Genomic DNA, 20,190 nt, shown 5'->3' on the forward strand with positions numbered 1-20,190 from the left:
TGCAGTTAAGATACGACGGCGTAAGAGACTTACGCCGGTCGGATCTAATACAAATCTATGCGTAACTGATTCTAAGAATCAGACGCATAGATACGACGGCTCGGACTCAGAGATACGACGGCGTATCTGGAGATACGCCGGCGTAACTCGTACGAGAATCCGGGCCAGGGAGTGCAAAATCCGGTGCAGCTCTTCATAGAAACGAATCGGCTTCCAGTTCTTTTTTTGCAAAAAGCTTTTTTTGAACAAGCTGAAGTTAGAAGCTGATTGGCTACCATGCACCGCTGCAGCAGATATTGCACTCTCCTGTTTTAGTAAATCAACCCCAATGTGTTTAGGACCTTATTCCACAAAAAAAAATACTAGGCAAAAGCTGGCATTACCAGGTGTTGGCACATATAATCCAATTTTGATATTTTGCCTCATGGCACCTCCAACCTTGGAAGGAGCGACGTGCTGACGTCACCACGTGATACGTCCCGCTGCTTGTATGCACAGGCGTGTTTACTGCTGCCGGCCAGCTGCAACATTTTATTCCTTTCTCTTTTTCTACACACCTTTGGCGAACCTGTTTTTTTATCAATAAACCCATCAGTTTTTACCCATTGCGATGCTTTTGTATGTCCCCTTCTTTGAGACCTGACCCCATCTCTGAACGATTGTGGAGCGGAGGAGAGGATCGACCAGCTGATTGTTTCTAGACAGCGCTGGTGGTGGAGCGAGCAGACGAACCGTGCGTCAACATCGCAAGGACAGAGACCCTGGCCGGGTGATAGCCACACGCTGTATTAATATGTGCAGCTGGTAAGCGCACACTGCACTCGGTGGTGGATTCATCATGTTTGTCCGATAGAATTTCTGGAGTTTGAGTTATTTATTCATCCTTCCACATTGGAGATCATTTAGCCAAAATGTTTTTCCACCCTGGAAAATGTAGGATTATTTCTTTCATAAGAACTTTCTTATTACATATTATCAGAGGACTAAGTTTAACTCTTCGCCTTTGAGTTTTTTCTTGCAATAGAACGTTATTTGTGTGTATTTTTTGTGCATATTTGTTCACAGGATTTTTCACACTGGATTTCCATTTAGGATCTTTGTTTGCCTTTTCGGCATCACCATTTTTACTATATAGTTTATATTGGATACATATACCAAGATTCTTCGCAGGACTATTTATCGGTATTTTTGGTTTGTGATTTTCACTTAATATTTAGCTAGAGCGCAACTTTATTCTTTATTACCTCCAACCTAGTGTTCATGCAGCTAATAAACCTTAAAGTCTTACTAAACCCAGGACTCTGCATTCACTATTTTTGGTCTCCCACAGAACATGGAAATGCAATTATTTTAGTAAATATAAACTGCTGAATGCCTTTTCTAATCAGCAGTATATAGCAGTCGTGTGACTTATATCAGTGTCTGGTTAAAGTTTGTAGGAGGAGTTTTCATACTTCCCTGGCTGTCCTATCAGGATGCAGGACCCCTTACCCACTGTCTAAACATTGATTGGCCCTGTGCTGATCACATGCACGCTTCCAAGAAAAAAAACTCTCTAGCAATACACAACAAACTGAGCATGTGCAGCCTGACTCCAGTAACTCTGTCTTATCTGGACATGTTTTGGAGACAATGAAACAAGGAGGAGGATCTGTGCATACAGGATCAAACAGCATGTAACGGAATGGCCCATGACACCCAGAGAGTTTTGAAGGATGTGGGGTACTCCTGTGCCAGCTTCACCAAGGACTCTTGGGTCTAGGGTCATCCTAAATCCCTTTTGGGCATAGGATGACTGAGAACTGATATCTCAGATTACATGAGATGGGACATAAATGATAATTCATGTATTGCAGGATCTTGGAATATTACAGGTTAATAAGAATGTCTCAGACTGTTGAGATGCTAATTAAGGCTGCCTATTGTGGGATGTTTAAGTGTCTTGCTGTGATTGCATTCTGTGTCCATTGTGCTAATTAGGTCTGCTTTCATTGTGTGTGCTAATGACACGGTTGTGTGTGAAAAGTCTATTGATGATAGATATGTGTTGGCAGTCTGAAAGGTCAGATGTCGGACTTCTCAGGTTTAGTGGATTAGCGTGTCAATTATGTTTAGTAAAGGAATGTGTTTTGTGTAACAGGTGGGGATCACTTATCGCAGAGCCAGACCGTCAGCATAATGATTAGTAATTAGCCCATCTGAATGTGTAATTGAAGCCCCATTGTGTGATGGTTTGGGTGGAGAGTTTCATTGTCCCTGTGATTAACTGTCACATGCTTGTAACTGTATATAAGACTGAGTTTTACCATTAAAAGTATTCATTCATTTTGGAACCAGTAACAGAGCTGTGTGTTGTCTCGTTATTCTGGGAAATGGAATGGGTCGTGCCTGTCGGCTGGATTGACGGATAAGCTGTCGTGGGTTGGTGGAATGGAATATCGTAAACGGTGGTGACTGTTGCACAGCAATTTTACACCATGCAGAGAATTAACCCCTTAGTTTCCACAGTGAGTATAACAAGCATGCCTTCATGCATATACAGACTGATTTTACTGTTATGGGTTTAGTAACACTTTAAAGCTTTTAAATGTAAACTCTAATCACCCAACTTGCATCCCACAATGCAATGCTAACTCCTCTACCAACCATTAGTGCTAGTTCACACAAGATGCAGTTCCATGCGCTTTTTTTCCTGCAGTAAAAATTCATACAGTGTCTTCTAATGGCTAGTTCACATCAGTGCAGTCAGTTTCTGGTGCAGAAAAAAAATAAAAAATAAATAAAAGTAGAGCGTGCTGCATTTTTTCTGCACAGAACTGTACTGGAACCTAGCAAATTGTGTCAAAAACACACTGGAACTTCGTGTGGTGTGAACTGCCAGCAAAAACGGACCTGGAACGTATCCGGAGTGCATTTTTGGGGTATGAACTGGTCCAAACACAGCAAGTAAAGAATTGGAATGTTATAGGAACAGCTTGACATTTTTAATCTGCCTACTCAGTACCCTAAAAATTCTATTTGTCCCGTTGAGTAGCCCTACAGCTGTATATCTTCAGTGTGAGATCATACAAGGCACTGCTGCCCTCAGACTGCCAGTCTATCCAGATTTGGTGATGTTTTTACTGTCCTGCTCACTGTTCTCCTTGCCAAAAGGAGGAAGCTGAACCTGGGAATCTGCAGTACAAAAACCTCCCTGCTTAGGTTTCATCCCTTTCTATGGATCTACTCTTCCGTCTTCTCTCCTGCTGCAACTTGGCCAATCCTCCACCAGACAGCTCTGACATGAGGAAGGGCAGTCCTGCCTCTACCAAGATGGTCGCCTTCACAAAAGAGCAGAACAAGGTATATCAAGTCAGTAATTGGGGGGAAAAGATCAGCTGCCGGGGGCCTACAGGCACAACCGATGACTAGTCACTTTCCCTCCCTCCACCTATTATGGACACAGCTTCTACAGTACAGGTCTTAAAAGTGGTTGTAAACCCTTTACAACCACTTTAACCTACAGGTAAGTCTAGATTATAACTTACCTGTAGGTGCAAGTAATATCTCCCAGACCTGCACAGCCTAGGAGATATTTGCAACAAATTGCAGCACCGATGCTTACGGCGCATGCGCCATAGACATCGGGCACAGGCGCAGAGCATGCCGCCAATGGCATCATGCCATTAGTGGCGGCTCCCGTGCGCGACGTCATCGCTGCTCCGGCCAGTCACAGCGCCGGAGCAGCGATACCCGGAAGTCACTCCAGGTATCATGGCGGCGTCAGAGGAGGCGAACAAGGGCTGCTGCGGGGACTTCGATCTCAGGTAAGTAATTTATAATAAGCTAGTATGCTATGCATACTAGCTCATTATGCCTTTGTCTTGCAGGTTGTCTTTTTAAGTTTTTTTTTTTTTTACAAGGTTTACTTCCTCTTTAAGAGCGCAGTGTCTGAACGTTTCAACTTGGGGTGGCATTCTGGAGCTTCCATGGTGAGCAGCAGACAGCATATGCCGTGTCCTGTACAATTTTATAAGGCACACCGAGGCAACAATTTCTCTTTGGTAATAAGCAATATGGAATCAGTTAAAAGAAGTGCCACATAAGGGGCAATAACGTGGATTTACCTAAATAAAATATGCAGGTAAGAACCCAGTCCAGTCAGTATGTGCCACCAGGCATGGAACTGTGTCACGGCCCCGACGACCGGGGGCATCTTCTGCCGTACATTCCTGGAAGAAAATAGAATGAGTTTTTTATTTGGTCATTTACAGGGGAAAGATTTAAAAAACACATATGTTTAGATCAGGGTTTCTCAACCAGGGTTCCATGGAACTCTAGGTTCCTCCAGAGGTTGCTGGGGGTTCCTTGAGCAACGACCAAGTTCAGCCCCTAAGATAAGTTACCACTGACACCATTGATCTGTTTAGCCATCTATAAGAGGAAATTCTTCACAATGACCACAAGTGTAAGGAGTATTCTTCCTAACAACCTTCACACTTATGCATCATGAGATTATATATATATATATATACACATATATATATATATATATATATATATATATATATATATATATATATATACACACATACACACACACACACATTATTATATATATATATATATATATATATATATATTTTACAGTTGTATTCAAAATTATTCAACCCCCCACTGAAATTGATTGTTTTGGCCAGTTTGACATTGATTTTGATCATTCAGTCATCCTGCTTACAATTAAATCAAAGAGGCACGTGTAGGTCAGACAAATATAACATAACATTTATAATGAAATAACCACAAATGTCTTTTCTGTCCTCACATCATTATCAGTTTTATTCAACCCCCAATTGACATTCAATCTTAGTACTTAGTACAACATCCTTTTACAGTTATAACAGCTTTTAAACGTGAAGCATAGCTTGACACAAGTGTCTTGCAGCGATCTACGGGTATCTTGGCCCATTCGTCATGGGCAAAAGCCTCCAGTTCAGTCACATTCTTAGGCTTGCGCACTGCAACTGCTTTCTTTAAGTCCCACCAGAGGTTCTCAATCGGATTTAAGTCTGGTGACTGCGATGGCCACAAAATGTTCCAAAATGTTCCAGCCTTTAATCTGCAACCATGCTCTAGTGGACTTGGAGGTATGCTTGGGATCATTGTCCTGTTGAAAGGTCCAACGTCTCCCAAGCCTCAGGTTTGTGACGGACTGCATCACATTGTCATCCAATATCTCCTGGTACTGAAGAGAATTCATGGTACCTTGCACACGCTGAAGCTTCCCTGTACCTGCAGAAGCAAAACAGCCCCAAAGCATGATTGACCCCCCGCCATGCTTCACAGTAGGCAAGGTGTTCTTTTCATCATAGGCCTTGTTCTTCCTCCTCCAAACATAGCGTTGATCCATGGGCCCAAACAGTTCTAATTTTGTTTTATCAGTCCACAGAACACAATCCCAAAACTTCTGTGGTTTGTCCACATGACTTTTTGCATACTGCAGTCGACTCTTCTTATTCTTTGGAGACAGCAAGGGGGTGCGCCTGGGAGTTCTGGCATGGAGGCCTTCATTACGCAGTGTGCGCCGTATTGTCTGAGCAGAAACTTCAGTACCCACATCTGACAAATCTTTTCTCAGTTCCTCAGCAGTCACACGGGGACTTTTCTCCACTCTACGCTTCAGGTAGCGCTCAGCAGTCAAAGTCAGCATCTTCTTTCTACCACGACCAGGTAGCGTTTCAACAGTGCCCTTTGCCTTGAATTTGCGAATGATGCTTCCTATGGTGTCTCTTGGTATGTTTAACATCTTTGCAATCTTCTTATAGCCATTGCCCTTCCTGTGAAGAGTAATCACCTCTTCTCTTGTCTTCCCCGACCATTCTCTTGACTTCACCATGTTTGTAACCACACCAGAAAATGTCTAGAAGGAGCTGAGGATCACAGTCATTTTAAAGCTGCCTGATTGGTGCTTATTAGGCTTTATTGCTGCTCCCTGACATCCACAGGTGTTTTCAATACCTGATTGAATACACTTCAATGAACCTCTGTTCTTCAGAGTGGTAGTCTTTAAGGGGTTGAATAATTGTGTAAATGAAGAATTCACAAAATAAACATTTACTACTGTATTACAAAACCAATTGATGTCATTTTAGTTGCATATGGTTCTTTATAAAGTCCTTGTAGGATTTCATTCTGAATACAATTACAAATGTACACTAAATTCCCTAAAACCCTTTACAGCATTGGGGGGTTGAATAATTTTGAACACAACTGTGTATATATATATATATATATATATATATATATATATATATATATATATATATATATATATATATATATATATATATATATATATATATATATATATATATATAGTAATTTTTATCTGGGGGTTTTTAAGACCAGAAAGGTATTGCAAGGGTTCCTCTGTGTTGAAAAGGTTGAGAAAGACTGGTTAAGAGGCAAAGGCACCTTCTGGTACTGAATGATTTTGGAATAATACCCTGAATGGGGAAAAGTTACAAAATGCTTTGTCCATGCAGGGCAAAGCAATACACCCCCATCCTTCCCATACACCCCACATTCATCTTTCCTTTGTTCCCCAATATTTTTTATTACATGCATTTACAAAGCACCATCAATTTTTGCGGCACTTTATGTATGTAAAGTCCCTGTCCTCATGGAGCTTACAATCTAAAAAAGGTCCCTCTATCACAGGTTTCAACAATAACAAACAAATGGCCACTGTCTCGCCAAGGCACCCAGTATCTTCTGCAGTCCATTTCCATCCAAAACCGTACCATAGAGAAAAGAAGTCTGTGTCTAGCATAGCATAGCATAGCATAGCGGAGCAGACACGGACCTGTCATCCGCCTGCTCAGCGGGGATCAGCGGAGAGACCCCCTGCTAAGCAGGCATATCTGCTGGATGGTTCCACCCCATCTGAAAGAGGCTTGAGCAATGCATCCTGGATGGAAGCAAAGAAAATGACACACACCTGGGTACTGGGGATTTCCAAAGGCTCTGACAGACCTATAGGAGTGGAAAGGGAGCATGGCAAAGGGAAGCGTGCATGCGTGTGTGTGTGCGCGCGTTATTAAAGAGGAGGTGTCACCTACCCTGAATTTCTTTAATATTTTTAACCACTTCATTACTGGGCACTTAAACCCTCTTCGTGCCCAGACCAATTTTCAGCTTTCAGCGCTGACGCATTTTGAATGACAATTGCGCGGTCATACAACACTGTACCCAAATTATATTTTTATAATTTTTTTCCCACAAATAGAGTTTTCTTTTGGTGGTATTTGATCATCTCTGCGATTTTTATTTTTTTGCGCTATAAACAAAAAGACAGAACATTTTGAAAAAAGACAGACAATATTTTTTACTTTTTGTTATTATAATATCCCAATTTTTTTCAAATTAAAATTTCTCTTGGTTTAGGCCGATACGTATTCTTCTACATATTTTTGTTAAACAAAAAATCGCTATAAGCGTATATTGATTGGTTTGCGCAAAAGTTATAGCGCCTACAAAGTAGGGGATAGATTTATGATTTTTTTTCCACTAGTAATGGCGGCGATCTGCGATTTTTTTGTCAGGCCTGCGATACTGCGGCGGACGTATCGGACACTTTTGACACAATTTTGGGACCATTCACATTTATACAGCGATCAGTGCTATAAAAATGCACTAATTACTGTATAAATGTGATTGGCAGGGAAGGGGTTAACACTAAGGGGTGAGGATGGGGTTAAATGTATTCCCTGGGTGTGTTCTAACTGTGTGGGGGGAGGGGGACTGACTGGGGGAGGTGAACGATGCTGTGTCCCTATGTACAAGGGACACAGCATCGGTCTCCTCTCTCCCTGACAGGATGCGGAGCTCTGTGTTTACACACAGAGCTCCACGTCCCTACTGTCACCGCCGATCGCGGGAACCTGGCGAACATCGTGGCCGCCAGGCACACGCATCGGCTTCCCAGCGATGCGCCGGGCACAGGGTTTCCCCACTGCGCGCACCCTGCGGCGCGCACAGGGAATGTAAACAACAGGACGTACAGGGACGTCTACCCGGCACTTTGGATGCCGCGCTGTGGACGTCTTTCGTCTACAGCGTGGATCTCAAGTGGTTAAGAGTGTGGGATATATAATAAAAAACAAAAATAAAAACAAAACAAAAATAAATAAAACCCTACATACCCCCTAGATGGCTACAGCTGTCCACAATTGGCATAACACTGAGAGCTGAGTGATCAAAGATCACGGAACGCTCAGTCCTTGGATTCGCCCTGAGCCAGTCAGGAAACTGGGCGGATCTGGACATTATTGTTGGGATCTGTAAAGAAGCCTGGATTGGTGTTCTGTCAAATTGGCCAACTCCAACCACCTCACTTCTGGTTTGTTTAACCACTTACCGTTTGACAGCGGCAGTATGGCACTCCTGCGCGAATCGCCGTAGCTGTACGGCAGGCGCTTTGAGTACAGGGGGCACGCGCCCGCTGCGTGACGTAGGAGCCAATCATCTGTTCCTAGTACTTAGGAGCAGCAATCACTCCTCCTCTAGTCAGTCCCTTCCCCCCACAGTTAAAAACACACATTAGGGAACACATCTAACCCCTTGATCGCCCCCTAGTGTTAACCCTTTCACTGCCAGTGATATTTATACAGTAATCAGTGGCTCTTTTTAGCTCTGATGGCTGTTGCAACATCAATGGTCCCAAAATAGAGCCAAAATAGTGTCAAATGTGTCCGATCTGTCTGCCGCAATCTTGATAAAAAAAAAAAAAAAAAAAAAAATTGCAGATCACTAGTAAACTACTAGTAAAAAAAAATGGTAAAAAAATTGCCATAAATCAATTCCCTATTTTGTAGATGCTATAAATTGTGCGCAAAATCAATCAATATACACTTATTGTGATTTTTTTTTACCAAAAATATGAAGAAAAATACGTATCGGTCCAAACTGAGGACATTTTTTTGTTTTTTCATATCTTTTTTGGTGATATTTATTATAGCAAAAAGTTAAAAAACATTGCTTTTTTTTTCACAAGGGTCAGTCTTTCTTGGTGCGACAATCAGCGGCAAAAAAATTCTAAATGGCAAAGTGCAAAAAGCTGCTGTAACACTCACAGCGATTCACCACACCTATTGAACAATTACTTCCTGCACTATAAGAAAACATTTTTTTTTGTTTATAGCGCAAAAAATAAAAACCGCAAAGGTGATCAAATAGCTCTATTTGTGGGGAAAAGGGACGGCATTTTTTTTGGGGTACAGTGTCGCACGACCGCGCAATTGTCAGTTAAAGAGACGCAGTGCCGTATCGCAAAAAAAAAATGGCCTGGTCAGGAAGGAGGTAAATCCCTCTGGGGCTGAAGTGGTTAAAGCGGAGTTCCGGCCACAATTTCACTTTTTAAATATAAATACCCCTGTAATACACAAGCTTAATGTATTCTAGTAAAGTTAGTCTGTAAACTAAGGTCCGTTTTGTTAGGTTGTTACAGCATTTAGACACTTTATAAAAAATAAATTGACTGGGGCCATCTTAAGTGTGGGCATCATGAAGCCAGACTGTAGGACTTCCTGGATTTCAGCCTTGCAGATCTAGCACATGCTCAGTGCTGCACAAGCAGTGACAGATCAGGTTTCAGCACCTGTGCTGTCCAAGTCACATGATTCTTTGAGACTGGGGAGTGCACAGACTCCTGGAAAGTTACACCCACTACATTCCCAGGAGTCTGTGCCGTGTAGGTTAGGAAGCATTAAGCACCTAGGTGCAGGAAGTGGGAAGATTAACTATTCTGCCTAGCAACAACACTTTGAAGGCATCTAAAAAAAAAAAAATTTCCGTAAAGGACTAATGACATTTTTTTAAAACTACTGTGTAATGTTATATTTATGGGTGGAACTCCACTTTAAACCATCAGTAATTGGAGATCTCGAATAAATGCTGTCTGGACACAACACCGGCAACCGTTTACAGTCCGCTGCATGATATTATGATCGGAGATTGTTCCTCGCCGGACATCACGGTCATTCTCTCACTGCATTGCGCAGGCTCAGCGGCCACAACTATCCACATCCATCTGTAAATGCAGCCGCAGCAATCCACCAGGATTCTTGCCACTGCTGGAACGTTTTTGCCGCCTGCACAGGGATTAAAAGCAAGATCCTGAATTTAAAATGTCTTTAAATGTAAAAACTTACCTCCAAGTGTCACAGAAGATGTTGTCAATGTTCCAGAGTACAAATCCTATAAAAAACACTCCTAGTGAGGTGTAAGCCAAACCCCGGAGCCAGGGATACACCCTGAAAAAAAAAGAATCAGCATGCATTATTAAAAAGTAAATGGCAGCGTATGACAAATCATTTCCAAACAGAAGTGCCACCAGTACTACACTGATCTGTACCGCCATCATAAACCTTAAAGGGGTTGTAAACCCTCCTGGGTTTCACCTCAATGCATTCTATGCATTAGGGTGAAAAACCTTCTCTCATGCTGCATCCTCCCCATACCCCCTGTTTTACTAAGCTGACCCTGTCTTTCTCGCCCCGGGGAAAAGCACACCAGTGTCCCAATTGGATACATTAATAGCAGAGCAGCAATTGGCTCCCGCTGCTGTCAATCAAATTCAATGACGTGGGCGCCGAGGGGCAGAGTCCTGCTTATTTAACGAGAAAAATAAAAAGAGGGTTTAGTAACCCTTTAACCACTTAAGGACCGCCTCCTGCACATTTACGTCGGTAGAATGGCACAGCTGGGTACAAGCACGTACCTGTACGTCCTCTTTAAGTGCCCAGCCGTGGACCCGATCGCCGCTGGAGTCCGGCGATCGGTCCCTGGAGCTGAAGAACGGGGAGAGCTGTGTGTAAACACAGCTTCCCCGTTCTTCACTATGGCGCCGTCATCGATCGTGTGTTCCCTAATATAGGGAACCACAATCAATGACGTCACACCTACAGCCACACCCCCCTACAGTTAGAAACACAAATGAGGTCACACTTAACCCATTCAGCGTCCCCTTGTGGTTAACTCCCAAACTGCAATTGGCACTTTCACAGTAAACAATGCATTTTTAATGTGTCAAAATTGTCGGAAGTGTCCGCCATAATGTCGCAGTCACGGAAAAAAACAGTGGTCGCCGCCATTAGTAGTAAAAAAAATTTTTTTATAAAAATGCAATAAAACTATCCCCTATTTTGTAAACTCTATAAATTTTGCCCAAACCAATCGATAAACGCTTATTGCGATTTTTTTTTTACCAAAAATAGGTAGAAGAATACGTATCGGCCTAAACTAAGGAAAACATTTTTTTTATATGTTTTTGGGGGATATTTATTATAGCAAAAAAGTTAAAAATATTGATTTTTTTTCAAAATTGTCGCTCTATTTTTGTTTATAGCGCAAAAAATAAAAACCGCAGAGGTGATCAAATACCACCAAAAGAAAGCTCTATTTGTGGGAAAAAAAGGACGCCAATTTTGTTTGGGAGCCACGTCGCACGACCGCGCAATTGTCAGTTAAAGCGGCGCAGTGCCGAATTCGCAAAAACTGGCCGGGTCCTTTAGCTGCCTAAAGGTCCGGGTCTTAAGTGGTTAAGCTATAAAAAGATATAGGCTGGGAGTACATAACGGTAATAAATGGTTATTTGTCATTGAAATTGGAAGTCTTGAAGTTGTCGCAATCAAGTCTGCCCCAAGTCACCTCCTCTGCTTAGAAGTACTAAAAATGGAATAAAGCTATAAAAGTTACTCCCAGATTAAAAAAAAAAAAAACTTTGACCAATAGCCGCTGCCTGTAAAAAAAAATTTGCACCAGCTTCAGCAGATACACTAGATTACCAAAAGTATTGGGATGCCTGCCTTTACACGCACTTTAATGGCGTCTTAGTCCGTAATGAAAAATAAAAATATCCCATCGTTTGTAGACGCTATAAATCAATAGATGCACGCTTATTGGGATTTTGTTTTTCTACCAAAAATATGTAGCAGAATACATATTGGCCTAAATTTACAAAGAAAATGTTTTTTTATTGGATGCGTTTTACAGCAGAAAGTAAAAAAAAAATTATATATTTTATTTTTTATTTTTCTGTTTAAGGTATACCACCAAATACCACCAAAAGAAAGCTCTATTTTCGTGGAGAAAAAAAAAAGATGTCAATTTTATTTGTGTACAGCGTCGTACGACCGCGCAATTGTCAGTTAAAGTAACGCAGTGCCGTATCGCAAAAAATTACCTGGTCAGGTAAGGGGTAAATCTTCCTGGAGCTGAAATGGTTAAAGATTAAAGTGGATGTCACAATTAACAGACTTCCAGATAAAAACCTGTCTAAAATAAAAAGTCCTTTCGGTCCCCTTGCTTCGAGTGACATACATTACCTCTCACAATGAACTGTGGATCACCCCCCATACTATGATAAACATCCAGGAATGTGCATGTGTCCAAGCTAGTGCACAATATATGTAAAAACCCTGTCACTCGAAGCAAGGAGAGAGGAAAGGACTTTTTATTTAGACAGGTTTTTATCTGGAAGTCTGTTAATTTTCACTGAACAATAAAAGAGGATTGCTCAAAGCTGGAATAACTCTGTGTGGCAAGACTGGGCACAGATGATAGAAAATATTATTCTCTACATTGTGACATCCATTTTAAGTTTAGTTAAACAAAAAAAAAAAAGAAGAAGAATTGGTGTACAGCTTCAGTCACATAACTTACCTCTAATGAAAGGTGTCTTATGTCCTTGCTGGTGGCTGCTTACTGTAAAAATCCTCCAATTAAAAGGGTTTATAAACCCTCATTTTTTTCAAAAAAAATAACAAACCTGTTCTACTTACCTCCACTGTGCAGTTTGTTTTGCACAGAGTGACTCCGATCCTCCTCTTCTGGGGTCCCCCGGCGGTGCTCGCGGCTCCTCCTTGCATCGGTAAACCCCCCTAGGAGAAGCGCTCTCCCAGGGGGTTACCCTGCGGGCTCGCTCCCGACTCCAGCATTTGCGTCTATAGACACAGAATGCCTGACTCGGCCCTGCGTCATTGGATTTGATTGACAGCAGCGGGAGCCAATGGCTGCACTGCTATCAATCTATCCAATCAAGAGCCGAGAGCCACCAGGCAGAGAGCTAGAGCGCGTCTCCGCCATGGGAATGAACGGGCACAGGTGAGTAAAACGATCAGTGTCAGAAGTTTTTTTACCTTAATGCATAGGATGCATTAAGGTGAAAAAACAAAACAAAAAAAACAAGGGTTTACAACCCCTTTAAAAATTCCAGATCCTTCCAGCACTGCATGGGTTAAGGGTTACAGCAGCAACCGCAAAGGCCTCCTGATGCCTGTCCTCCCCTCTCAATTAATAAAATTTGGTTTTGTTTTCACAAAATGCAATAAGTTCTCTGAATGGAGAAGAGGTGGGTAAATGACAGGATCCCCTCCTCCATTCACAGAACTTGTTGCATTCTGTGAAAACACAAGAGTTTTGGTAATGAAGGGTGGAGGGAAGACTTTCACGGTTGCCTCTGCTGCTCTTCACCCAAGCAGAGCCAAAAGTTCACAGCTGTCGGGGGATCAGGCATCACCAAATAGACGATTTTAAGGTTGCTTTCACACCGATCAGTTTTTCTTCTGTTTTTGGCGTTACCAAAAATTTTTTTTAGAAAAATGCATGACCATTAAATACTATGGAACTCTTCACACCAGTCTTCACAACGTACCTTCCCATTGAAAGCACTTAAACTGTTGTGGTTTTTAAGTCCCATGTCAATGTTTCTTCACAGGGGCATGCCGATGTCAGGCAACCAGAAAAAAAGCCACAGGGCCAGATTCTCAGTGGAGATACGACGGCGTATCTCCAGATACGCCGTCGTATCTCTGAGTTGTGCCGTCGTATCTATGCGCCTGATTCTTAGAATCAGTTACGCATAGATTTCTATTAGATCCGACAGGCGTAAGTCTCTTACGTCGTCGGATCGTAACTGCATATTTACGCTGGCCGCTAGGGGCGTGTACGCTGATTTACGCATCAAAATATGTAAATCAGCTAGATACGCAAATTCACGAACGGCCGACGCAGTACAGTTACGCCGTTTACGTTAGGCTTTTCCCAGCGTAAAGTTACCCCTGCTATATGGTGGCGCAAGTGCGGCGTACCAATGTTAAGTATGGCCGTCGTTCCCGCGACGAAATTCGAAAATTTTACGTCGTTTGCGTAACTCGTCCGTGAATGGGGCTGGACGTAATTTACGTTCAGGTCAAAACCAATACGTCCTTCGCGGTGTATTAGGAGCAATGCACACTGGGAGATTTCCACGGACGGCGCATGCGCCGTTCGTGAAAAACGTCAATCACATCGGGTCATGGTTATTTTACATAACACACGCCCCCCTGTTCCAAATTTGAATTAGGTGGGCTTACGCCGGCCGCTTTACGCTACGCCACAACTTACGGAGCAAGTGCTTTGAGAATACAGCACTTGCTCGTCTAAGTTGCGGAGGCGTAATGTAAATCGGATACGTTACGCCCGCGCAAAGATACGCGGATGTACGAGAATCTGGCCCTAAATGCGTATGAATTTACTGTGTTTTTGCACCTGAGCAGTGTGAAAGCAGCCTTACAGTAAGCAGCAGCCAGCAGGCCAAAGAACACCCTTTGTTAGAAGTGAGCTGTAAAAATAAAATACAATTTCAGCTTTAAGCTCCAAAAGATTTAAACGTTTTATAAAACAGGAAAAAAAAAAAAAAAAGAAAAAAGAAGAAAAGCCCCAATTCCATGTAGAAGTGCCGGCGTCCAGTCCCACCCTTATGTTGCTTATAAAAATAAAATAAAAATAAGGACCATACACTAAAACAGATTTCACCTGCACCACCTGGAGGTAAAGTCAGGTATTGCACCAAGAACTCTAAATGAAAAAAAAAAGATTCTTTACAGGAACCATTTTCCTCTGTATCCAGGAATCTGTCAAAGCGATCAAATGCCCCGCTACTGGAAAAAATAAATAAAAAAAAAGGCCCCATCATATTACTCCACTAATTGGCCCAATATAACTAGAGACATTTTTCTTTCTTTCAGAATCTTGCAGACGTACCAGGTAACTATATACACAGATCGGAGGACCAGCAAGAACACCAGAAAGCCGTACATGACCTAGGAGTGGGAAAAAACAGACATACAGTTAGCAGAGGCTCCTGATGCAATAGAAGTTATGCTGGGCACTGCAGCCTATCCCTTCACTAGAGACCAGTGACATCACTGAGAATGTACCCTATCCCTTCACTAGAGACCAGTGACATCACTGAGAAGGCAGCCAATCCCTTCACTAGAGACCAGTGACATCACTGAGAAGGCAGCCTATCCCTTCACTAGAGACCGGTAACATCACTGAGAAGGCAGCCAATCCATTCACTAGAGACCAGTGACATCACTGAGAATGTACCCTGACCAGTGACATCACTGAGAATGTACCCTGACCCTTCACAAGAGACCAGTGACATCACTGAAAGGGCAGCCTATCCATTCACTAGAGACCAGTGCCATCACTGAAAATGCAGCCTATCCATAGAGACCAGTGACATCACTGAGAAGGCAGCCTATCCCTTCACTAGAGACCAGTGACATCACTGAGAATGCAGCCTATCCCTTCACTAGAGACCAGAGACATGGCTTAGAATGAAGAAGTGAGCATATTTTGTTTTCTATAATTTCACATGGTTAGTGTTAAAGGGTTACATTTTGAAGCAGCTATAAAAGTTGATGGATTTTTATTTTTTTAAAGATTGCCATCTAAGCTGTGGAGAGGGATCCTGTCAGCTCTTGCAATGGGAACCAGATGTGGACAAGTAATGCGCCAAGAGAGATTTCCCAGAATCCTCCACCCTTCAGCTTTATCAGGAACAGAGCAAGCGTATGTAGAAAAGGTCAGGCGCTCAGCTGGAGAGCGGGGGCCATTGTTGTACCCCAGCTATCAGCTGTGCTGAGCACACCACAGGGGCTCTCTGCTCCCCGCACTGCTATTAAACACTCCATATGTACTAAATGTCTTCCACTTTCCAGCACCGCCGGGTCCTCCCAATCTCAGGGCTCAGCTTCTGGCCAAGCTTGCTCCTTCCTAAGTGATCACAGGTCCATCTTACTGCAGCAGCCGGAACTAAAGTATCTCAATTATAATGAAGGTCTGATGAAATCAAGACTAGCATCAACCATTTTTATTTTTTTACATTAGAGGCCAATAGTCATTTTCTACACAGGGAATTTGTTTCTAAATAAAATGTTATTACAAGTCCTATAAATCCTGATTCCCCGTCCCTGGCTGCATGGCAGACAAGCCCATTCCCTGTTGCCTTTTATGTTATTAGAATTTAAAGTGTGTAGAAAACCAAAATTATCTTTAATTTTGGATATAGCAGTGTCAGAGACAATGGTCATCAGGACAAATAAAGGGGGGGGGTCTCCTTAACAGGGACATTGACAGCAAAAAAACAAAAACATGACAGGGGTTTTCAGTGGCGTCACTAGGGTTGGTGTCACCTGGTGCGGTAAAATATGGTGTCACCCCCCCCCCCCACACCCCCTCCAATAACATTTTTCAAATATTTTTAACCCTACTGTTTGCTCTCTGTTCTCCTTTCTTCCCCTTTTCTCTCTCTCCCTATCCATCTTTCTTGTTCGTTCTATCCCTTCTTCTTTCTCTCCATTTTTCTTTGTCCCCTCCCCCCACCTCTCTTTCTCCAGGACCGGAATTCACATCTCAGGAGCCTATAGGCCAGGGGCGTACCTAGAGCATTTGGCACCCGGGGCGGATCCAATATCTGGCACCCCCCCCACGTTAAAATGTAAAAACACCCCACTGTGCCCCCTGCATACCTCTGCATCCTTCAATATCTTTTTGTTACTACTGTGTACCCATCTCCACAACTGCACCTCTGGACCACTTTACATTGCACAGCCCCCTGCATCACTGGACCCCTTTACATTACACAGCCCCCTGCATCACTGGACCCCTTTACATTACACAGCCCCCTGCATCACTGGACCCCTTTACATCTCACAGCCCCCTTCACCTCTGGACCCTTTTACATTACACAGCACCCTACACCTATGGGCCCCCTTACATTACACAGCACCCTGCACCACTTTACACCACATAGCCCCCTGCACCTCTGGACCCCTTTACATTACACAGCACCCTGCATCACTGGACCCCTTTACATTACACATTACACAGCACCTCTGGACCCCTTTACATTACACAGCACCCTGCACCTCTGGACCTCTTTACATTACACAGCACTCTGCACCTCTGGACCTCTTTACATTACACAGCACTCTGCACCTCTGGACCCCTTTACATTACACAGCACCCTGCACCCCTGGACCCCTTTACATTACACAGCACCCTGCATCACTGGACCCCTTGACATCTCATAGCACCCTGCATCTCTGGACCCTTTTACATTACACAACACCCTGCATCACTGCACCCCTTTTACATTACACAGCCGCCTGCACCTCTGCACCCCTTCACATCACATAGCCCCCTGCACCTCTGGACCCTTTTACACTACACAGCCCTCTGCACCCCTTTACATTACACAGCACCCTGCATCACTGGACCCCTTTACATCTCATAGCCCCCTGCTGGTGCGGGCTGCACCCCCCGTACCCCCCTAGCAACGCCTCTGGGGGTTTTAACACTTCTCCAATCAAAGTAGAAAAAGGAAATAGATTTTGGCTTAACAAACTTTAAAATCGTACTTCCAACAGGACCTCAGCCATTTCGCAAGTGCTGTACTTACAGGATAACAGACAATTGTGATACTGTCACATTTATACAGCTAAATCAACTCTGTATAGAAGCTTCTTCTATTGTGATATTTGTAAGAAATGCTATCATATATGATGAAGTGAAGAATGGCACATAGTTTATAAGAATGTCAAGAGGGAGGATTTCCTATTAGCCGCCATCCCACAACCGGGAAAGTAAGACCTTGATGACGTTAGTTGTGACGAAACGTGTAGGGAGAGCCTCACTGGTAAAGTCATAATGCTCACTTGTCATGTCTTTCCATATTTTGTGAGTACCTCTCTTTTGTTCTTAATAAAAAAAGTTCATACTTTATTACACGGATTATATGGAGTTTTCCCTCTTCGGTGCAATAATATTCGGCTTGATCTGATCCGCGTCCATGTGTGAGAAGAGCCAAATCCCTGCTGCCTGTTATAATGCCATTATCAAGAACATTTAGACCTCTTATATTATGGGTCCTTGGTAAGCGGTTATGTGTTTTAATGTGGTGAAGAAAGAAACACCTTACCACTGAGGATTATACTGGCTTAAACTGACCTAATTTAGTCACATTGTTTTTGAGCACTCCTTTCACACAATATATATATATATATATATATATATATATATATATATATATATATATATAAATGGGGCAGATTCAGAAAGGACCTACGACGGCATATCTCCAGATACGACGGCGCACATTTGGACTTACGACGGCGTATCTTTAAGCGTATTCTGGAAACCAGATACGCTTAAATTTGGCCAAGATATACGACCGACGTAAGTCTCCTACGCCGTCGTATCTTGGGTGCATATTTATGCTGGCCGCAAGGGGCACTTCCGTAGATTTACGCATTGAATATGCAAATGACCTAGATACGCCGATTCACAAACGTACTTGCGCCCGCTACGCCGTTTACGTAAGGCTTACGTCCGGTGTAAAGTTACCCCTGCTATATGAGGCGTATGTAATGCAAAGTATGGACGTCGGAACAAGCGTATCTTTTTTTTTCTTGTTATAAAATTTGTATTAATAATTTTTTAAACAAAGACAAAGACTTTACAACATAAAAAAAAACACATTCTTACATTTATAAATTAACCCTCGTACAACAACATACAACAATATACACATGGTCTCCTTATAACCATACAAGCGTATCTTTTTACGTTGTTTACGTAATTAGTACGTGAATGGGGCTGTGCGTAGGTTATGTTCACGTCACAGGCATTGAGCCGGCGTATCTTAGGGAGTAAATTCGACGTGATACTGTGCATGCGTGCGCATGTGCCGTACGATCGGCGCTTCATTTACATGGGGTCACGATTAATTTCAATACAACACGCCCCCTACCAGCCTACTTTGAATTAGGCGGGCTTACGCCGGCCCATTTTCGCTACGCCGACGTAACTTAGGGAGCAAGTGCTTTGTGAATACTGTACTTGCCTCACTATGTTACGTCGGCGTAGTGCAAATGGGATACGCTACGCCGGCCAAAAGATACGCCATTGTATCTGAATCTGGCCCAATATATATATTTTCACATTTTATATACGATTGTGTTTATGGATATTTGTACCTTTTGCACTATAATAGACCGTAAAAAAATCATTAAAGCCCCGACTCACACCGGTGCGACTTATCATGCGATTTGACAGTTCCAAGTCGCATGGCAAGTTGCACCCCATTGTCGGCAATTAAACTGTTCATATCGCTGCGACTCATGTCGAAAAAGGTCCCTGCGCTATTTTTAATGGATTTCATTACGATTTGCATAGACTTTTGTTAAATTAAGTGGAAAGCCACAATGAAATCGATAGTGCAAATTGCGACTTTAAAGTCACGCTGAAGTAGCGCAATTTCAAAGCCGCACCGCTGTGAACCAGGGCTAGAGGGACAGCACGACAATATTATTATTTTATTTTTTTAAGTGCATGATAGATGTATCCTTCTATTAATGAGTGCTGCTGGTCTTGTTGGGTCGATTTGAGCTATTCTTTATTTTTTGATCCGTTATTTCACAGTTTTGGACACCAAGCACAGATTTAATTTTGTATTCCCATTGTCTACCATGTACAGAAAAGCAGTTCTTACATGGGCAAGAACACATATACAGTCCCTAAAAAGGGTTCCTGCACCATTTCTAAAACAATATCCCAGTTTTGAAGTTTGAGAAATCTTCTGATCCATAAATGTAGCAACACAAAAACAACATAAAGAGTCCAAAACATGCAGCTAATGTACCTGGTGGAATACCGGTTCCTTCCATTTTAAGTAGACCTGAGAAGAAGAAAAATTACAAATTATTATCAGTGGAGCAAACAACCCTGTACCCATCCCTACATAGTCTGATTTGCAGTAGGGAATGTAAACAGAATTCTGGGGTGCATCACAAGAGGGATCAAATGAGGTCCTGATTCTTC

General features: G+C 42.7%; 1 protein-coding gene across 1 annotated transcript in view; it reads right to left on the reverse strand.

Moving 5' to 3' along the window:
* ACER3 (alkaline ceramidase 3) overlaps positions 1–20,190 on the reverse strand; it is a 107,293-nt gene that overhangs the window by 11,207 nt on the left and 75,896 nt on the right. The window contains exons 6-9 of the mRNA XM_040339993.1: positions 20,012–20,047; positions 15,064–15,122; positions 10,191–10,292; positions 4,107–4,211 (exon numbers count right to left, since the gene is read on the reverse strand). Coding sequence (XP_040195927.1) covers positions 4,107–4,211; positions 10,191–10,292; positions 15,064–15,122; positions 20,012–20,047 — 302 coding nt within the window. The remainder of the gene's footprint in view (positions 1–4,106; positions 4,212–10,190; positions 10,293–15,063; positions 15,123–20,011; positions 20,048–20,190) is intronic.

This window comes from Rana temporaria, chromosome 2 (assembly GCF_905171775.1).
Source record: "Rana temporaria chromosome 2, aRanTem1.1, whole genome shotgun sequence".
NCBI classification, from domain to species: domain Eukaryota; kingdom Metazoa; phylum Chordata; class Amphibia; order Anura; family Ranidae; genus Rana; species Rana temporaria.